Source organism: Platichthys flesus, chromosome 13, assembly GCF_949316205.1.
Source record: "Platichthys flesus chromosome 13, fPlaFle2.1, whole genome shotgun sequence".
In the NCBI taxonomy this organism is placed as follows: domain Eukaryota; kingdom Metazoa; phylum Chordata; class Actinopteri; order Pleuronectiformes; family Pleuronectidae; genus Platichthys; species Platichthys flesus.
The window spans coordinates 13,432,393-13,454,636 of NC_084957.1; the positions used below are offsets into that span (position 1 = coordinate 13,432,393).

The following is a 22,244-nucleotide window of genomic DNA, read 5'->3' on the forward strand; positions in this document are numbered from 1 at the left end:
TGAGAGCGAGACTGCATTTCAAAGCCTTTCTCTTATTTCCAAAATGGGGTTGGAAATCAGCAGCTTGACTGAGCCCAAATAAGTGACTTCTTTTACCTTTTCACTCCACACAAAGGCCTAATCCTAGGACTACTTGAGCCACCAATGTAGACAGCGACTGAGACCACCGCAGTATGTGTCAGACCCTCCTCACCGCACACAAAACACATTGACTGCAGCTTTATGAAGTGAAAATGGCCAAGAAAGGGGAAAATGTGAAGGAGGTGTCCACAGTCATTTCTCACAAAGAAAAGCCACAGCATCTTGGCATTTAATGTTAAAATAAAGCGGAGAATGGTTTTGGTCACTCCCATTGTTCCAGGGCCCGAGTGGAACGGCCCTGTTTTTGTTTCAATACCACTGACCCTTGCGACTTATTGTGTGGCTCTGTCACGGAAAGTGTGGAATAAGAGGAAAAAAAGAAAATTTCAGCAGTGACAGAGGACTTCTTTTGAGGAATATCCTTTACCATACATTTTCCTCATTTCCTGTTTTGTTTGCCCGTCTTTCCCTGTGGCAAAATACTGCACGGTGACAGCAAATAAAGGGAGGATGAAAAAGGAGCTTGTTAAAAACAACAAAAAAGCTCTTACTGCTTCCTCATGTCCAGAGGGATGTTTAATTAAAGGGAAGTGTTTATGTTCTGCTGCGGAACAACAGTCGCTATCACTGCCGAACACAAATATGGCAATTAACTTCAATTTTCTACGTTTATTTGGACATCAAAGAGATGATAGGATCATTGAGAAAATGAAACAATTAGGGTCAGCAGAGATCTGAATGGTCTTAGGACACAGCAGTGCGCCCAGTTTGCTTGAGCGATTGAATCACATGCGTGCGGTAGCTTTCTTTTCTTGCTAAAGAGCAATTAGCTGTAATTCTTTATTTAAACTGTTTGTATACGGAACCTTTCATCCTTTTCTCCACTTTTATGTGCAGTGGGATGTGGCTGTGGGAGTTTTCGGTTCCTGTGTGGTTTCAGAGGAGATATGGATGTGGTCCGGGCAGGGCGAAGAGTAAGCTTGTAGGACGGGTTTATCGGAGTCATCTTGTGTGTAGTGTGGGTGGGGGGCCACGGTGTTCCCGATGCTGACATGATAAGCGCCAAATGGATCACATCAAACGGGGGCCATGGCGACAGAGGCCCTTGGGAGCAGGAGGAGGCAAGACTCCTATCTAATGGTTCCTGCTCCTCCTCCGTCCCCTCAGACGACCCCGCCGTCAGATAAGCTGGCCTCGGCCTGGACTTGCGCGGCCCCCGCTGAAATGGGCCCAATTACAATTCAAATGAATCAACCAGCAAACATGAATGGGCAGTGTCACTGTGTCACCAACCAGCAGCGGCAGAGTGAAAGAAAAACAGCACGATAAGACATTTGTTCAGTTAATATTTGCTCCCCTCAAGGGAAGGCTGGATAACATGCTGTAATGGACCATGTGCCGCCATCTCACTTTGCAGTCTGGTAGCCTTCCATCAAGACTAAGATTGAAACTTATGTACTGTGAAATTCTCGGGATCAGTTGTGCTCAGCAGCTCCCACTTACTGTTTGATTGTGGTGGCTCCTCTATGGCAATGGTTAGACTCGTAATACCCTCTTATCTGAACGGCAAATGGGATTGAGTGGCTTTTCATCGTAAAACTACGACTGAAAGTGATCAAGCTTAAATGTGTGCTTAAGTGGCAGATAGCATCTGTAATTAAGGTGCTAAATTAAATGTTCATCTCTCTGGGCTAGTGTGAGACCACTGAAGGTAACCTCACGATCCTAATCTCCACGTCTCATGCGATTCGTCTCTTAGGATGTGTCTAATTTCAGGGTGCGAGGCTTCAATTTTATCATGTGCCAATCGAACATGAAATGTGTAACACAGTTAAGCTTTCAGTTTCGAACGATTGGCCTCAAGCGTAGTACTTAATAGAATTTATTTGGTTACTTTAATTTCAGCTATTGGTCAGAGCAAGGTAGTTTGTATATTCAGGCATGGCTGCAGACACACCTTGTCATTTTTTATCTGTGTTTGTTTGTCTCTTAGTTAGCAGCATTGCCACAACATAACTTGGACAGATTAACACAGATTGGTGGAAGGATGCATTATGGGTCAGGGAAGAAGCCGATATATTTGGATTTGGATGAGTGGGTGGATCCAGGATATCCTTCCTCCAATTTCTTTTATATTTTGAGTGAAAGTTTCTGGTCACTTTTGTGAATTTCTCAAGTAATAATGCAGATTTCTTTATGAGAAAAATCAGGCATGAGCAAAATGCTAATATCTGTAAACAAGTGGAAGTTGGTGCAGTTCTGGATCATGATCCAGATTTTGTGAATCAAAATGAGTATTTTTAGGGGAATGGTCTTTACTCAATTACCGCACAGAAACCAATATTAATTTTGACTCTAACAGAGAATGGATAAATTTGCCTGCGCTTATAAGTTTGCAGAAAAACCTTTGTACAATATGGTATATATCTGATCTCAATACATGTATGCGATATGAATATGTGATGAAGTGGCCAATCAACCTTGGCAGAGATGTCCCCTTTCTTGTTGTTGAATTAACAGATATGGCTATCAAGTATAAATGTACTCTTCTACCTGTTAAAGTCCTGCGTTCAAAGTGTTCCTTGAATCAAACAACCAAATGAAATAATGTTAGAAAAATATAAAGTGCAGAAGTTTTAATATTGTGATTATTAAATCATCATTACATTAATCTTTAACATTGCAGTTTAGTCTAATGGGAGTCATCATAACTTTTATCGTATATTTTGAAAATAGAAATCTTAATCTGCAAAGTCACTTGATTTTTGTGCTGGAGTAAAAATTGTGTTTCCCTCTTCAATGTATTAAAGTGGAAGTAAACATTGCGTCAAACTTGTCGGTCATTACACTCTTTACTATCACATAGGCTTTGTGTAAAATCATTCAATCTTAAATATTAATGGCCATGACGATCCTTTATCGGATGCTCATTGTTCTAAACACGGTGCATGTGTGGGTGCTTCGCTGTCGTCACACTCGCTGCCTCCAATCCTGTTTAGGCAGCTCTGGTATCCTGGTCTGTTGGTGTGTGTGTGTGTGTGTCACATAGCCACTAAGACAGGTGATGAGTCACCATGTTGTTGAGGGCTGTGCGGTTTCAGTGTGATGTATCAGACACCCACAGTGTGGTTCCCAGCGCTCTCTGCCAGTCACTGTGGCCATGCCCGTTGGCTGACTGCTCTGCCAGGGAGGCTTACCGGGCCAGAAGTGTTGAAGGGAAAGCCCAGGGGAGCCGGGGCTATGAGCTGCAATGGCCAAGTGGTAAATTCTCACCTGTTACTAAGTGAGAATTAGGGCCATGATCGTTTCCCTTTCACACTGTGAGTCACATAAGCTCAGTCCCACAACCTGCTGTTACCTTTCTCTCTGTCCATTTTGGTCTCGCACAAATAGAGCTGAAAGAGCTTCTCTTGTTCCCACACAGCAGCAGCGGAGCTTTCGATTCTGCTTTTTAATTAATATTGTGCTCACATCCTCTCCCTCCGTCCCAGGTTTTCCTCCAAGTCATCGGAGTGATCGTGGTGGCCGCAGTCGTCCTCCCCTGGATCCTCATTCCTATCGTGCCTCTTCTCACCGTTTTCCTGTTTCTGAGATGCTACTTCCTGCGAACCTCCAGGGACATCAAGCGCCTCGAGTCTACCAGTAAATGTTTCTTTTCCGTGTGGGTTGGGGGGGGGGGGGGGGCGTGGACATGTCCATTTGAGCCAAAAGACAAAAAGGGACCACAGGAATGCTAATAGACCATTGAAGAAAGCCGTGGTCATTAGCATAGAGGCCAAAGGTGGCGGCGGCCTATGGCTCGGCCACACGCAGTTTCCTCCAGAGACGGGAGTTCATGACATCACATACAATGGGTGGAAAAATGCCAAGTGTGTATGACTAGGCCAGTGCAGGCTTTAGTTTATCTTTTTAATTCTGGGCCGAGCGCTGAAATGCACTTTGATAGAAGTGTCGTTCTTCATCACGATGGAACCAGTCGGCCAAAGAGCTCAGAGGAAACATTTAAGTTTTTATTTGCTTTTAGTAAAATTAACAAATCGAATTGTAAGACCAGTTAAACAGAAACTTAAAGCTAAAGTGCATGCAGTGTTGATTACCAAATGACCCATTTCAGGCAGAACACCTCAAAACATTAGTCTTGAATAGTTTATAGTGATTTCTGGCTCACTTAAATAGACAGCTGATTTTACAGTTGTATGTGATCAGATGGTTGACGCTGGTCTGAATCCGTGTCTTCCAGCTCGGAGTCCCGTCTTCTCCCACCTCTCCTCCTCTCTCCAAGGCCTGAGCACTATCCGAGCCTTCAAGGTTCAGCAGAGGTTTCAGCAATTGTTTGATGAATATCAAGATCTTCACTCAGGTGAAAGAAACATTTAAACTTTAACATACACTAATGATTACACTTTTTAATTTATGTAATCAATATTATGTGTACTATCTAAACTCTGTTTGTTTACAGGGGCCTGGTTCCTGTTCCTGACGACTTCTCGTTGGTTAGCTGTGCGCCTCGATGGAATCTGCTCCATTTTTGTCACCATCACAGCTTTTGGCTGCATTTACCTCAGGGATGGTACTGTATGTTTGTTTTTTTTGTAATTTGGGGGGAAAACCATATGACACTTTATTGACATGTGACTGTATGTTGTACATGTGTTTCTGATATTACAGGGTTGGAGCCAGGTGCAGTGGGCCTGACTCTGTCTTATGCTATTACGCTCACTGGCATGTTTCAGTGGGGGGTCAGACAGAGCGCAGAGATCGAGAACATGGTGGGGATATCCACGTTCGAACACTTAACTCATGTTGACCAAACCTATAATTTGTGTAAATCATTTCACGATTTTCCTCTCTGAAATGTTTCAATAAATATTCAATACATTTCAGTCTCAACAAAATGCACCACAGGAAATCATTCCCTCCTGTCTGCATCAGACTTATCAATTCCTCTCTGGGAGTGTTAGACACTCTGAGTCAATAGACCAGGCTGGACTGATTTCACCCTGTCATCACATGACAACCAATTTATAATATGTTATCTTCTGTTATGTATAGACTTTATTATTGTATATAGTGCATCTTTTCTTGTTATGTCTGCTGTTTATATGTTGTAATATAACGCACACATGTTTTCATAATCTCTTAAATTTATACTACCTATATTGTGTATTTCTATTTATTGTTATTGTATTGGTCTCTATATATTTCTATTCCGACCCCCCCGGGGATGTAGTATTTGTTGTTCTAGTTTTTCAGTAAATTGTTGTATTTTCCGTAGATGACGTCGGTGGAGAGAGTGGTTGAGTATGCAGAGCTGGAGAGTGAAGCACCATGGGAGACGGACAAACAGCTTCCACATGACTGGCCGAGGAGAGGCTCCATCACCTTCGACAGAGTCGCCTTCTCTTACAGTGCCACTGAGCCTTTGGTCCTGAAGAACCTGACTGTTGTCTTCACATCCAGAGAAAAGGTTCTTGTCTTTATTCCCACCTGTGCATGTTCACTGGTGTGCACAGCCCATGACCCGGGTTGATATGCAGCCGGTGTAGAAGGTGTGGTGCGATTCTTTTTTTTTTTTATGTGGCATTATTTTTCAAATCAATTATTAAAGGGACAGGATATTGTGCTGCTGAATCTTGAGGACTATACCATTTGTGATTCATGGAATACATATCATGTAATTAAGACTGTTCAAGTGGATCCATTTGTTCCCTATTTGCATTTTGAGCTACCTGATGGTGACAACAGTTTATTCACTCCAGAGGGAGAAGAGGCCAAGGTAGAGGGGCGAGGAAAGAGAGAGTGGAAGGCAGAGGGAGATGGTTGAGGATGATTGAAATTGTGTTTAATGCTGGGGGTGTATTTTGCATGGCTATGGTTGGCCAGGGCGGCTGATTTCACAATGGATGGGTTGATAAGTGTAGAGCTCCTGGCTCTGACAGCCCCTGGGAGGGATCTCTGGCGGATGCCATGGGGGTGAAAGGCTTTGTGCATCCTGACAGTTCCCCTGACACCCTCTCACAAGGAAAACTGCACCTACCACCTACAGTACATGACACATTCACTGTGTCCCTCACTCTACAGTCATATGCTTCACCTAATCTTATAAAGGCACTCGACTGTCCACAACATCTCAGCTGACCGTCTGTCGTTTGGAGAGAGATATCTCGCTAAAGGATTAATATTTATCTCCAAGATCAACAGTTATCATGCTACAGATGAACTGTGTGTTTTTTATTGTTCATTGTTTGTCAGAAATAATAGGAAATGGTAGCATATTTCATCTTTGAATAAAGATCACCAATGAAAGGGAGACTCATCCACACTGACAACTGTTTAAAAGGTTTGTTCTCTTTTTATGGCTGAGAGTGACCTTGTTCGCATTCACTGCCAATCGGGAAATATAGCGGCATTGAGGTGAATAGACTTTATCTATACAAAGGCTCTGGGCTCACATCATTTATCCTGCTCACAGTCCGTGCTCAGTCCTTTTCCTGTGAAGATGAGATCAGAAATCACTAAAAGGGATAGTTCACCCAAAAATGAAGATTCACTCATTATCTACTCACCACTATGCCGATGGAGGGTTGGGTGAAGTGTATGAGTCCACAAAACATTGTTGGAGTTTCAGCATAGCAGATAAATCCATTACGATCAAAGTAAGTGGTGACCACGTCTTTTAACATAGAAAAATAAAATAAAAATGAAACCCCTCAAAGATGGTTTCTGTCATTTTAGACGGATGAATGACCAAGTGGTCATTTTACCGATAGGTTTGTTAGTTCTTTCACGCTTTATGAACAGGGGTGAAATTTAATGAGTGACAGCAGGGACTGGCCTGTGATTGGTCAAGTGGATGTATCGGTTGGACCTCGCTCTGTGCAGACTCTGGCTCCAAACGCAGAAGACAGTGGCGTTGATATCCAGAATATTTTGGCTTCATTCCTGGGGGTGGGGCCTATGTTTGTCACTTTGGTGTGTGTTTGTAAACTTGTGTGTGTTGCTGGTCTAGGCTTATGTATTCTCGTATACACTCCTATAGCCTTTGCCCTTAGGTCTCACATGAGAGGTTGATGTGTTGTGGGTTAGAAACTGTATTTTGACCACAGGTAGTCAACCTTTTAGCCATTCCTCCTTTCTGAATTGGTTTGCCAGAGCTTTCATTGTGGCCAGGCTAGGACAGGTTGGACCTAACTCAAGCCTCGTTTATGGTGTGATTTAAAGGACCCCACGTTTTCTGCCCTTGGGCTTTAGATGGTTGAGAGCAAGGTCTAGTGGCAGAAACTTGGACTATGGGCAGAGAAGGTCTCTGGTTCGTCTCTGGTTCGACTCCACGGAGAGACAACAAAAGACGAACCTGGATTGATCTGTCCAAAAATCCACAGTCTCCCTACCCTGTCTAGTGCCCCTGAGCAAGGCACCTTACTCCCCCAACATCTGCTCCCCGAGCACCGTACATGGACGCTCACTGCTCTGTGTGTCCTGCACCAGATGGGTCAAAAGCAGAAGTAAAATTTCCCTACCTGCATGAGTGTGCCTTTGCATGTCTGTGCATGTGTTTGGGACTAATAAATGCATCTTAATCTTAATCTTGCAACTGAGAACATTTTATTCTAAAGCACTTTTCGAAACAAAGATGCTTTCCAGTCAGAAAGCATACAAGACTGAACACTGTACATATTCTGAATAGGGAAAGTGTAGACAATTGAACCACTTGTTGACTAGCATTGGTCTCAGTGATGTTTACTGGAGAGGGATGACCTTTTGTCTGTTGTCTATAGATCAGTCCTGAGCGGAGCAGCTTTAGTCATATCTGTGCACTCACACAGCAGGTTATGCAGAAAGAGATTAGTCACATTTCATTGTTGGTATTTCTCGTCTTGGCTTTGGGACAACATTGTTTTTTACTAGAACTAGATGGAGATACCCAGTGGTTTGTCATTGTTGCCTTTTTTTTTAGAGGAAATGATTTGATCCCATTCTATAAGTTTACCATCATTTCGAATAACTCACTCAGAAACAAACCCAGTCCTAAACATCTTGATCCTTTCCACTTTAAAGGTTAGTGGGCACAAGGGGACAAAACTGTGTGCGAGAGGTGTGTTGCACCTTCTGTTTGTGTTGGCATGTTATCAGCACAACGGTTCTTTGTTCTGCAAGCAATGTGGTTGGTGATCCACTGTCTAAACAAAGGTTTTCCCATTGGCTGTGTCGCGGCATATAACAGGCCTATATCTTGGGACGCAGCAGTGTGTGGCATCAGCAAGTCAATCTAACAAGTTACAATTATCAAGATGTTTCCTATTCATTGGGTCCGACCAACCGAGTTTTGCTTATTGTCAGGTCTCTGGACTGGTCATAGTTTCTATATCATGAAATTAAATATAAATTGCCATCTTTCAAATAGCCTGACTTTCAAGTTTTCCCATTTAGCCACATGAAACAGTCCATTAGTGTCAGGACCATTGACTGTATATAAAGATGAATGGTGCGTCTCCACCTCGTCCCACTATCCAGACATGAAGAAAGAATGTCCAGTATATATACGCTGCCATCTTGTGCCGATGACATCATTTGTAGCCCAAATCTGCGCAGAAGCCAACAGGGGTTGGAGGTCCTGTGTCAAAGACTTGAACATACATCAGTGTGATTAAAAACAACTTAAAATGACAGAAACTATCATTAAAAAAATATACTGCAGCCAGCCACCAGGGGGGAAAACGAGACGCTTTGGCTTCACTTTTAGGGAGCTGTTGTGTCATCTGTCTTTATATACAGGCTGTGATCATGACTAAGATGGCAGCGTTCATTTGCGAGATATGTTTGGCTTCATTTCTGGATAGTGGGAGGAAGCATAGACAATGCAACCATCTTTATTGACACACTATGTTCATGACACTTAATAAGCACTAGAGTAATTATTAATCTGAATTAGCTCAATGATAATATTTCCTATTTTTGTTACCTGATTTTTTTTTTAGAGATTTAAAAATAACTCATCTCCTCACTGCAGGTTGGCATTGTCGGACGCACTGGTGCCGGTAAGAGCTCCCTGATCTCTGCCTTGTTCCGGCTGGCAGAACCTGAGGGAAGAATAAGAATCGACGGCGTTCTGACCTCCACCATCGGTCTGCACACTCTGCGCCAGAAAATGTCCATAATACCACAGGTGACTCTTTTAAAATAACACTGTCTCAGCTGATAGATATCCTCATTTATTCAGAAATGAAGCTCTGCAATCATTCTTTTGTACCTTTTTTCTGAAAGACTGGACTTTTCCCTTGACATCTGTGCGATTCTGTTATGTCTCACGCTTGAGAAATGTCGGCGATGTCAGATGAACACTGGTGACAGAAACCTTCATGCTCCGGCTCTCTTTTTATACGCCTGGCTTTTAAAAAGCTAAAACAAGTGAGGAGAATTACAGTCATCACTCAGGGGATTTCGGAAAGTGAGACAAACGGATGCCTTGAGACAGTTTAACTTTATTTCCGCTTGTTGAAACTGATACGGCATTAAGAAAATGCCAGCCTCCGGGTGAGTGTCAGCCGAGTGGAGGGAAGGGAGAAGACTCCCACGGCCTGTAATGTGAAGAGAGCAGTTCCCCCATCCCTGACAGAGGATTAGCCCTCTACCCCCCAAACATGGGAAAGCTGCTTAGACGAAGTCTCCCCCATCCTCACAGTCAGAGTCCCCTTGTACGCCGTCACTTAGTCCAAGTCTCAAACATTTCTAGGGTGACGCCAAGATGCCCAAAAACGGTTCCATTAAGGCTGCGGCTGTGGATTTGATGGGTTTCTGGCATTGCTACTACTTTAGATAAACTTTAACTTCCTGGTCCAAACTAGTTCGAGATGGATGTGATGTGTGTTTGATGTGATTTTGTTTACTCCTACTGTGTCTCCTTGAGGGGGAGACTCGCACAAAGTGGCAGGTTACAAGTCAGATTTCCAGCTGCGTGCCAATCTCTATCACAGACTGGATTTCCTTGACACAGTCTCACAGCATTCGGAAGAGTCAAGTTTCTCTGCACTGTGTGCTTAGTTTTTAAAAACTTATATAGAGAGAGTAGTCTCCTGCGTTTATACACATTCATCTGAAAGCCTTTTATTCTTCTGCCAGACGTCAGAGATAAAGCGATATTCATTCAGCCTTTCACTCTGAGAAAAAAAAATCTGTATAAATTGCCAGTTGCTTTACTATTTCATGAGGAGTGTGATATGAATGCTATACATCGCCAGTGAGGAGTTCCATTATGTGCCACCCACAGATTTGATTATGATAAGCTTTTATTAACATATGGCATTAAAAAAGGATCCATTTCATTTTCTATTGAATCCTCAGGAATGACTTACTAAAAAATGAATTCTGCGGCAAACAGAGGGCTTAGAATTGCTGGAGCACATAATCGGTCTATGGAAAGCTGTGCTTGAAAGCAGTTTTTTTCCCCCAACCTAACATTGAATCCTCAATTAAAGTGTGTCACAGAACTAGTTTGAATTGGGACTTCAGCTGGCTTAATGACAAGGCGGTATTTCGGTGACAGAGGGAAAAGCTCATTGGAAGTAAGGAGGCGGAACATTTTCACAGACACAGGTAGCAGGGATGAAGTCCTGAAAGCTGAAAAAAAAAAATTCTAGGTGGAAACAGAGCAGATAGTCCTGAGTCCTCTGACCTACATGATGTTTTGTATTCGAGGTGTATATTATATATTTGTGTGCTCCACACTTCCGGTGAATTGCCGTCACAGCCTTGGCTTTTGATAGCTGAGCTGTACACCTGCTTTCAGAAATGGGCTTAACTCTCTGGATTTTTTCCTGGACATTCTCCAGATAGGCCGTATATGAGCCAGCTGACTTTTTCCAGAGTCTCTAAGGCTAGCTACCCCAGAAAACACAAAAGACGATGTCTGAATCAGAAAATGTGAGAACATAGAAGGGGATGCGCTCCCCTTCCATGAAGCGAGTGAGTGTGCTTCTAACACGCGTCTGACAACATTCCCCATTCTGCGGACATTCTCCGAAGTTCATGTCTGAAACCAACTCAAGAGAGCAGAGATGAAGGCGTCCCTGATCGGCACCCAGAGGCTTGGTGCAGTATAGATCATAAATCCTGCCTCCTCCATGTTAGCGGGTGGGACCAAACTGGACTTAAGTCAATTGGACAAAAGTAAAAGTACACATCAAATAAACTGAGGAAGCTGTTATCATACAGATGTTTGTCCTTTTTCCTGGCAATTTTTTTTTATTTGATGCTATAAAAACGTGGTTAATTTATGTATTTGAGGTATTTGTATTATAAATGTGTGTCTGTATTTATAAAACAATTTTGTAGTGTTTATGACCACTCAGTGTTTTACAGTACAGTTTTGCCATTCACCCATACATACACACATTCACACAGTGCACCTCTGAGCAGCACTTTCTCCATCACATATTACTCAGACACGGACGACACATTTGAGAGGGGTTTCAGTGTCTTTCCCAAAGACACTTTGGCAGGTTGACCGAGGGGAAAGGGGGGCATCCAACCACCGACCTTATGGTTAGTGGACGACCCACTCCAACTCTTGAGTCAAGTCATAGCGTAAATGCAGTCTTCCACTGTAGCGCTGGCACAACCCTGGCTTCGAGTTGACCCGTACGAGAGCAGAGATGAAGGTGCGGATAGTGAGTCACACTCAGACTAGTAGCTCCGTAATCTTAATGCAGGACGCTGAACCTTTTAGAGCCATTGTACACTTTACTCTTTTACTGCTGGTCTAATCTCACAGGTGCCAGGTGAACATTTACTATCGTGATTTTGAGGTCAGATTCATATCTTGGGTAAGCTGGAGTTATCACATTGCCTTGGCTGTGATGAGGATACAATAGAAGCCTATCGCTTTTTGTTGAGGCAGAGCTGCTTGCTGCTTTGAGTCACCTCCATGGCTTTGATATACGCTGTCACACATCATAAAAGTTTTTATTCAAGTGGTCATTACAACCATTTAGCAGTTGTAAATGATTCAAAGGTAGGTCCACCTGTATTTGGTCGCAGATAAAATGTGAAAATGATGCCGTGTGAGAACCTTATCTGCCGCAGCTCTGTACAATAAGACAGCACAAGATTCTTTAGAATGATCTGCAGTAAATGTTCAGTAAATCAACCTCGGAACAGGATTAACAAATAAATATCCCGACATGTTAATCATGTGTACCACAAACAAGAGCGGGGTGTTGGAACGGCTCGTTCCTCTGCACTGTAATAAAGAGCTTTACGCGCTCGCTTAAAGACGGCTGTGCGGCTGAAACCTGATGCCGGTGTGTGGCTCACCGTAAATACATATCTGTAAAAGTCCAAGCTGTCTCGGAACCCAGGCTGGCCTTTCATGAGGCTAAATCGAATGGTGTGGTTATTAGAGTTGAAATGGTGTGAACATTTGGTGTCAAGATCGTAGTGACCAAAATGTAAAGTATTGTTAGTATTGTATTGTTGTGGGGTTGTTAAACCGATACACAAACTGGCGCTGCACACAACGTATAGAACACAGATGATAAAAAAGGTGACAGTACATGTTAGCATTGGACTCACTAATAAATATTTTCTGATGTAGTCCAAGGAAACAGCTCATTCCAAACAGAAATGTTTGAAACGGATACGGCACTAGTATGCGAATAAATCCGATGTTAGGTGTTGATGACATATTGTATAACAACAGAGCACACACGATTTGGTGCAGTGGATGCTAGCAGTTGCTTACTATGGCCAGAGCCCTGGCAGCTCTTGCCGGTACAGCGCCAATCAAATCACCACAATAATCACTGTAGTTAAAGATAAAGAAACAACTAACTGTCAGGAACCATTTCATCACCAGTGGTGACCCCTGTTGACTTATCTCAGCACACATTTTGAGATGATCCTTTTCTAATACAGCCACTGTAGGATATCAGATGCCACGTTTTTCGGGCATATATTTGGACGAACCTCGATCGGCTATTTACCGCCAACACCGGTGCACAAGCTTTTGATTTTCCAAGTAAAAAGATCAACTTATTCAAGAAAAGTTGCGCCGAGCACTGAATAGATCTCCAGAGTGTAGCAAGCCCTTTGTGAACATCTTCCCCTCACACATTGCCCAACGGCGCTCTATGAAGCCTGTCTTAACCCTTTCATACATCTTCCCCCTTGTCATTATCTTAACTGGCTACGGCCATCTCTTTCGATATCCATTTATCCACAGGACCCAGTTCTCTTCACGGGGACCATGAGGAAGAATCTGGACCCTTTCAGGCAGCACACAGATGAGGACCTGTGGAATGCACTCCAAGAGGTACTCCAGCGTGGCTCTGAATGATTCCCCCTCGCCAGCCCAGGGGGGATCCCTCTGTCCCCCTGTACAATGCTGCCATTCAGCCTTCCTGCTCGCCACAAGTCATGGGGGGAAATCCCATTAGGGCCATGGGGCCCAGCTCAATGTGCGGCTTGTAACTGGGAACCATTGAAAGTGCTGGGGGAGATGTGTTTGGGCAGTCAGGCCAACCAGGATGAAGGCTCCCCCCACAGTGAAGGGCTTCAGCTCCTGGTCCTGCCTCTGAATGGGTTTGGTGGCCTGGATTAAAGCTAGAGGCTGGCCACAAGAGAGCACTGGCCAAGGTCATCAGTGGACCTGGCCCTGCATTGTGCCAGGCGGTTAATGGGTGTGTTTGGATGGCTCTTTAAAGACATCCCCACAGGAAGCCTTTATTCAGGAGTAATGAAGGGTTGGGGCTCTGCTCTCCCTCTCCACAGGTGCAGATGAAGGCTGTGGTAGAGGAGCTGCCCAATAAGCTGGAGACGCTGCTGATGGAGTCGGGCTCGAACTTCAGTGTGGGCCAGAGGCAGCTGGTGTGTTTGGCCCGGGCCATCCTCCGCAAAAACCGCATCCTCATCATTGATGAGGCCACAGCCAACGTGGACCCAAGGTCAGGGGACCCTGGAGTGTATTAGAGAAACATTTTACGTCGTTGTTACAAGTCCAGTCCTTGTGTTGATCGTTTACTGTAAAGTAGTGCCTTTATCTGGATTTAATGAAACAGCCCCATTACCACTACTTCCCTGTAGAGTCATTCAAACCAACTAGTCGTAAAACTAGACAGAGCGTTTGCGTAAATAAATCGGTGAAATAAAAAACTTCATGAAAGGTTGAAAACACACATTAAGTGTAATGTACTTTGCTTGGTGTAAACTGAGGTATATAAAATAATTATTTCCACTTAATGTTAATGCGTGATTGAATTATAAAAGGAGAACGATCACTTGTCAGAGCTCACATCTTACCAGTGCTCTTCAGTGAGTGATTGATGAACACCCATGAGTTACATTCTGTTGTAACATGGACATTAAACAATAAAACCATTATTACGACTTCCCAAAAATGGAAATATGGTCATGTACATGGGAGATAATCGGACCTAGTTATAATACATATGTAAAGCACAAGTCAAAACAAACCCAAGCCATCTTTGTAAATTTGTGGACCTGTCACATCCTTTATTTGTGTGCTTACTGCTGCACATACCTCAGCGCTGATGAGCCATTGTTCTGTGCAGAGTAAAATCCCTGCCCAAGGCTCTATAGGAAGAGAGTTTGTTCTTTTTGTTTAGTGCTGAGGTGTTGTGTTCCCTTCTCCCTTTTAGAACTGACAGCCTCATCCAGCAGACGATCCGGGACAAGTTTCAGGAGTGTACGGTGCTCACCATTGCTCACAGGCTCAACACGATCATTGACTGTGACAGAATACTGGTAAGTGAGGAAATTTCCACCGCGCGACATGAAATGAGACCACTCACCTTTGGTGGTGTGGAAAGTTTTCACCGATGACAGACTGAGAACAGGAACCACGTCCTCCTAGCTACTCCCTAATTGTTTGAGAAGACCTGCATTGAACTCCGGATAATCATTCTTTGAAGGGGCTGTATGTGAAAACGGAAACATTAGAGTCAGTTGCCCTCTGAATATCTCCTGCCTGGCCCCAAGTAAAAACTCTTGATAATGTCCAAATAAGCCCATGTGAGAATACAGCAGGATATTCTTTGGAAGATTCTCTGAAATTCCAACAAAATTTTCTCAATGTCAATTTAGAAAGACGATGAAATCAGGCGCCGGTGTTGATGTGCTGTGAGCAAAAGCTCTAACCAGGCCCCATCTCTCGCCGGAATGTTTTCCGGAGATTGCTCTGTTCCTGTGAACGTGTCTGAGCGGAGAATCTCCTGCTGCGTCGCTCGTATGTGAAAGGAAAACACACATTCTCTGACCATACATGTCTGACAACGTCCTTGCAAAACCCTCTCATGGCAAGCTGAGCCTTTACTTATTGAATTTGCGGAGTAATGTGAAGTAGCTTGCAAAAATGTGCCCCTTGTATTCACTTACACCAACGCACATTCAACACACCTGAGCTTCAGAGCGTATAAACACCTCTTGTTATCACCGTCGGCGCTCACAGGATTTTAATTCACTCGCCCATTTTAGCAACAGCTGGGCTGAGTTCTCCCTCACAGCGTTTGCCCCTCGTTGAGCCCGCGCCAGTGCCACTTGATCTTTGGCCCTTTCCTGCCGCTGCCTGCAGAGGTGCCAATTAGTGCCATTTGTGGCGGCGTTTGTTAAGCGTCTGCGGCGGGCAGGGGCGCGACCTGGCGGCTTTCCCGTCACCGGGAGGGTTGCTGAGGAAAGTCAAATATCAACTCAGCGGGGCCTGTTTCACACCTCCACTCATGTTGAACGCACCCGGATTGACTCTGGGCGGACAAACTGGAACACTGCTGAGTCGCCCTCTCCAAATTTCAAGCTGTGCCACATTCGGAAGGTTTTCCAAGATGCAAACTTTTATCTGCTCGTATCCTGCTCCTCAACAGCTGCAGAAGTTCACACTGAACACGCCCTCAGACCGTGCGTTAATGATAACAAACCGCTCATCACCGCTGCTAAAGGGATCGAGTTTGTTAAAATTTGTCTGTGATATAATTGCAGTCTTTTTCCAAACTGCTTGAACCGGCACTATTCTTTGTGTGGCTTGCACAGCGCGCGTTGACACTGAAATGATGGTTATTTTCTCCAGTGTCTTAAAGGTGTGATTGTTGGATTTGACTGAGGACCACCCTGAGCCGCTGAAATGCCAGGATAAGTACACGGCTAAATCACGGCTGATCTTCAGTCTGTCGGAGTCAGCGCAGTCGACTTTCACGCTGCTCACATTTTACGCTCCTTGTCCGCGAGCAGAGAAAAGGCACAGGTGTTTGCCGTTGGATGAGTCACGTTGAAATGGATGGTTCAGGGGTGCACAGAGCTGCTGTTTGCCCCCATTCATCTTGCACCGTCTGCATGCATCACTCAGCAGAGAAACAGCTGAAATGTCTGTTTTCTCAGAAGTAAAGTATACAGGTGGTTTGCATCACACAGGCACACGCACACACGCACACACCCAGCATTGTCGCTATGATTGCAGGTTCTGGACGCCGGCCGGATCCGGGAGTATGACGAGCCATATGTGCTGCTGCAGAACCAGGATGGGCTCTTTTACCAGATGGTCCAACAGACAGGCCGAGCCGAGGCCGCCTCGCTGCTGCACACAGCCAAACAGGTAACCACACCCACCTTTTGTCCCCGGGACGAGCTGCTGTGGCTAAATAAGAGCCCAGTGGAGGCACACTAATCCCAGACTCTCCCTCTAACCCCAGACTTCATTGCTCACCTCCAAAATAACACAGTGCGGCAACAGAAGATGTGCATAACCCTGACAATGCAAAGACACTTGATTACCATTTTAATTTAAAGTGCCTACTCGGAGGAATGCGATCGACATAACATTAATTTCACGAGGGAGATTGTCCCCTTTGTAGATTCCCATCCGTCGATGTTATCGCCAAAACTCTCGGTATAATCTTCCTTCCTCATAATGTAATTTCGAGATCATTTTGGAGATGATTCTAGAAAAGCAGCTTTCTTTGCGCAATATCTATTTCGAAATATTGGGTTTAACTTCATCGCGATTCGGGATAAACTTTCTATGGGGATTACTGTAATGGAGAATGTCCATATTTCTACCCTGCGAAATTCATTTGTGATGTATTTCCCCTTCAGACACTGCACAGATAAGGGGCGGCTATTCATTGTTCAATTCCATTTTGTGTGCATCTGTCTGGGACTCCAGATACCACATTGCAACTTCAAACAGGTCTTTGTGAAATAAGAAAAAAGTGGGCATCATTTCATTTTCTCTCTGTCCCTCGCACAAATTTATCAGCGGAACTGTATCTGCTCAGCCAGAGGAGTGAAATGAGTAAAATACTGATTTCAAAGACTCAGCACACTGTGGTATTATTTGGTATCGTCTTACCCTGCACACTGGCGGATTGGTAGTGACATTGTTCGAGCCCTTACGTTTCTCCTTTCTTTATTGTACGCTGCTCGCCTTGGATCAGATTACCGCCGCATCCATAACTGTCTAGCACCACTTATTAAATACCAAGACGGTCCACATGTTGTGTGTCAAGTTTCTATAGTTGCCAGTCAAGGTTTAAATACATTCAATAATCTGATATCAACCTCTGGCTCCTTTGTCCACGTTGAAAGAGAATCCCGGGGAAGACAGTATAGCCGTGGCCAACCTGTTTTCTTTCTTTCTTTTTTTTTTTACATGTTTCGCCCCCGTTTTTCCTCCAACTTTCCCTCATTGAAATCTTTGGTTTGTCTGAGCTGCTTTGTGTGAATAAATCAAGACACTTGGAGCAAACACTGATATCTCTGAGGACCGTTTTTTTCTCCCAAATATGATCACGCGGCTCGGCTCAGAAGCCACTGTTGGGGAAAATTAACTCCAATAAAACAAATCATTTTTCGGTGATTATCTCTGATATTTTCTCCCCGGAATTTCACAGTTGTTTATGAGGCTAAATAAGCCACTTTTGCACGCCTCGACGAGTGACAAATCCCTTCGCCCGCCTCCGACTGGATCTGTCATAAAACACAGCGTAACAGATCGTAGCTCAAGATTGGACCGTGTGCTTGTATTCTGTGACACTTGCTTCCCCTGATACACTTCCAGGTTTACGCGAACAAAAAGCGGCTGACAGATGGGTGCCGTGCCAAGGACATCCGTGTCATCTTCGAGACGTCTCTTTGACGGTTTGGAGAGGCGCTGTGGCCGTCACTGACCAGAAATCCTTTAACCAGACACACTCAAGTTCCTTTCACTGTGCAGCCAGTCACACATTCAAATGGGTGACTTCCAACAGACGTAGCGCGGTGTGTGCCGCGTTCGATTGTCATAGTGTGGAGCCGAGAAGAGGCGAGTATCCAAGGCAGGCTGTGCCTTTTTATTGACAGCATATCACCGCGAGGCTGTTTATCGATCCCACTCTCCACAATGTTTATTTATGTGCGCTCTGGCCTCTTGGGTAACTTCACTCCTGCACTGGCGCAGACTAGAGTGCAGATGTCGGGTGTGTTTACCCTGGTGCAATAAATTATTAGTGGCTTAAATTATTCTTGCAAAGAACTAGGGTCTATTTTGTATCATTTGGGCAAAACAGCTTGACACGACAAGGAGAGACTGAGCGGAGACAGCCGTGTTTTCAGTCATCATCATTGTGCCTTAATCAGACTATTGATTCTCTGTAATTGCACTGTCTTCCTGCACTTTGACCACAGTGGTTTTCTGTCTACCTCAGGAAAGAGCAGTGAAGTCAAAATGTCTTTTATTGGCACACAAGGAGACGTGGGGTCAGAAGTTTTAATTTGTGGCAGATTTTGTTGCTTTGTTTCAGTGTAAATTCAACTTTCCCACATAAGCTTTCAATAAATTAGCTGTGAAAATGTAGCACTTCCTACTTTGGCAATAATGTGAAGTTCAATGTGACTATTTATAGTTGTGTATTTAATTAATGACATATTTGTGTATGTTTTTTAAACACGCTAAAGGTTATTGCCTTTGTTTAGTGATAAATATGTGGTTACAGAAGATGAAAATTGAAATGACTTCTAATAAACGAGTATTTCCCATGTTTCTGTGCCGTCTTCATTTTTTTACTTTTACAAAATTGTTGTCTCTTTTTTCCGCTGAGTCACTGACCATTTCCTCCCGCTGTTGCTCACCCTGTGTTCGGTTGTCTCAATGGTGTGTGTGCTCGCCTCAGGTCAGTGATTACAACTGGACCACTCGACCACGATGCTACAAATTGGTGAGTGGTTGAGAAAAACAACCCGATGATTATTGTGTTGAGTCAAGTGATTTATTTATATATTTTTCTAATTTAGTTTGACGGTGGAGAGACCGTGCTGCCATTTACTCCATTATTCGAACAGGCTGGTGTCGTGCGACATGACTATTAAATCCTAATTACAATGTAATTTTTTTATTCATCGCCAGCTCAAACAGACAAGAGCTGTTTAATTGGCGCTCATACAGACGAGAGCAGAGCAGGTGATTACACACTCGGAGATGGCTGTCAGCGAAACACTTAGCCGGGTGTGAAAGGCAGCGTTTAACCAGGCCTGGATTTGGGTTGTGAACTGCAGGACACCAGTCCCTTTAAAAGCTGAGTGATTTACACAATTCATTAAAGCCAGTGAATCTTCAGCCAGCGTCATATTAAATGGTTACTTACTCTCAAATAGCCCCTCGGGAGTTGAATTGTTGGCTTGCGAATAGATTAAAGTTTACATTGAAAAGAGAAATTGAATTCAGGGGTAATCAATAGCATAATGGGCCAGTGAGAGGAGCCGGCTGCCTGAAATGAAATTACCATATTTTTAATCTTAATTTTCCACTCTGTTTATCTGACAGTGTGGATGTGCAATCCAAACAGATAATGAGAGAGTGGGATATTGACAGTGGGGTCCTCTGGAGTGCTTGTTTCAGTGATTAAACGCTGTGATCTGTGATTACTTTGTGTCGGGTGTCAGGCTGGCGGCCAGGGCCCATGGAGGCGCAGGCACAGAGCAGCTGGAGCATCATGGGTCTCCGAGGTGCTAATGCACCTGACACAGCATTGACAGCACACGGAGCCCTATCAGGGACCGCACCGCACGGCAGCTGCCACAATAGGAATACTCGTGGCACTATCTACATCAGAGTCAGCATATATCCTCTCAGCTCTCCCCTCGATAACAGCCCACGCAAGAATGGCCACAACAAAGTTTACACAATAAGTATTATTAACCGGATACCTTCCTACGTTGCCCAATAATGCTGCCATTTTAAGACATATCTGAATAGGTGTGTAAATAGCAGTGCAGCGGAGTGCTGATATGGCTTTAATAAATATTGTGTCTGAGGAAACCTGGCAGCCCACACAATGAAGTTTCATCCCAAAGAAATAAAACACAAAATAGGAGTCAGCACAATGCGGCGGCGGTGAATGAAATGATGAATTCAAGCCGTAGCATCCACACTTTAAGGGAAAAGTGATACGTCGGTGCTGATTTGAGGACACGATACAAGCTCCATTCAGTTGTCCCGTCAGTTTAGAGAAGAACAATGCGGAAAGTATTCATAACAACTGAAAGTGGTGTAAATTGTTTAGGGGTGGTTTTGTCACGGGCCGATAAATAAGTAGTCTCAGGGCCTTTTTTATTTTGTATTTTTTTTTCCGCTAGAGGAGACAAATGTTTTTTTTTTCACAAAGTTTCTGCCGTGCCAGCGATTTTTCCTTTTGTGATGGATATACTGCTGTCTGACAAATGGAAACAAATTGCATGGTGCGGGCGTCTGAATGGCAGGGAGTTGGGGAGTGTCACACCCGGCGCTGAAAGACGATGAAGCGAGAGCCTCGGGTTTTTTTGTGGGGCGACTCAGACCTGACTGATCCCGGCATAAAGTACTTGTTGAAGAGCAGGAGAAAAGGAGAACGGGATTTCGACAGGCTGCAGTGAAATTAGGAGAATTGACTATGGCGGCTTTGTTCGCGGCTGGTGACACGGGGTGGGGGTTAGACGGGGGGGGGGGGGGGGGGGGACTGCAGCGATTCCCCAGAGACCCTGCGCTCAGCCTTTCTACGAGGGAACTACAAACTGAATATCTGACAAGTTCCCAAGACCTGACACGACTGTGTGTAGAGCTGAGAAAAACAAACATGGGTACATTCTTCGCGACACATGTGCCGACAGAGGATGCAGTGTATTAGAAAATGACTTTTTTCATCTCGTTAAAAATAGGCTCTCAATTTGGAATATGTTGTCGCTCTATTTTTCTTTTTTTCAAGCGACAACCTAGTTAGACCAAGTTCCTCCTGTGACTTTATGAAAGTGTCAAATTGTTGAAGCACCAACTTCTCACTTGTTCGTCTTCGGCGCGGCATCACAGCCCAACCACAGACGGGGACAGAAAGTTGTTCCTCCCAGTGAGCAAGTTTTAATAAGCCGCGCTGTCTCATGGTGCCTCAGCAGTTTGGTGACCACCCCGGCCTGGCAGACTAACACTGCTGCAAACAGTAATTATGGTCATGTAATGGATGATGCTTCATAAACTCTCCTGGTTGTGGTGTTTCCTTCTAACTCCGTTGAGTGTGATTTGTGTGTTAAAATCCAGCGGGTGAGTAAGTCCGCTTTAACAGGATCTGTTGAAATGGAGGAAAAAAAACAAAAAAGAAGAGGCCGTACTCTTTGGTCTCAATGGGAGCTTGGGTTTTCGTAATTGTACCTGACCCTTGCTACTTTGAACTAAACTGGCTAATGTGGCCCTTTTGAAAAGCCACCACATAGGAAACCCTCTTTGCATGCTTCAGCCTTAAATCCCGGGCATGCTCCGTCACCTTCCAAAAGTGCCGTTTGATTCTTCAACTGCGAGAAGAAGAAGCAAAGTGGAGGGCGAGACAATGGCACAGGGCTTATCTCATCAGTAAATAAGGCTTATTGCTTAAAGCCATAAAAGGCTATGCTTATTGGTGATGTCATGCCTTTGTGGAAGATTGATGAACCTTGTGGCAGGGGGCATAATGTGAGGGGGAATGTGTGTGTGTGTGTGTGTGTGTGTGTGTGTGTGTGTGTGTGTGTGTGTGTGTGTGTGTGTGTGTGTGTGTGTGTGTGTGTGTGTGTGTGTGTGTGTGTGTGTGTGTGTGTGTGTGTGTGTGGCAGAAGAGGCCTGGTGCACCAAACTCAAGAGTTCCTAACTTTACCCCGCGGAGTTTGATATAATTTAAAATGTATGA

General features: G+C 44.3%; 1 protein-coding gene across 2 annotated transcripts in view; it reads left to right on the forward strand.

Moving 5' to 3' along the window:
- The window catches only part of LOC133967338 (ATP-binding cassette sub-family C member 4-like), a 38,802-nt gene extending 19,687 nt beyond the window's left edge, over positions 1-19,115 (forward strand). The window contains exons 21-31 of one of the 2 annotated variants that reach the window (XM_062402742.1): positions 3,573-3,723; positions 4,322-4,441; positions 4,541-4,651; positions 4,750-4,850; positions 5,357-5,548; positions 9,092-9,247; positions 13,301-13,390; positions 13,849-14,021; positions 14,736-14,841; positions 16,544-16,678; positions 18,143-19,115. In XM_062402742.1, the coding sequence (XP_062258726.1) occupies positions 3,573-3,723; positions 4,322-4,441; positions 4,541-4,651; positions 4,750-4,850; positions 5,357-5,548; positions 9,092-9,247; positions 13,301-13,390; positions 13,849-14,021; positions 14,736-14,841; positions 16,544-16,678; positions 18,143-18,220 (1,413 nt within the window). In that variant the 3' untranslated portion in view covers positions 18,221-19,115. Of the gene's footprint in view, positions 1-3,572; positions 3,724-4,321; positions 4,442-4,540; positions 4,652-4,749; positions 4,851-5,356; positions 5,549-9,091; positions 9,248-13,300; positions 13,391-13,848; positions 14,022-14,735; positions 14,842-16,156; positions 16,679-18,142 lie in introns of those variants that run through there. The other variant, XM_062402743.1, reaches the window with a different exon arrangement.
- The last annotated feature ends 3,129 nt before the right edge of the window (positions 19,116-22,244 follow it).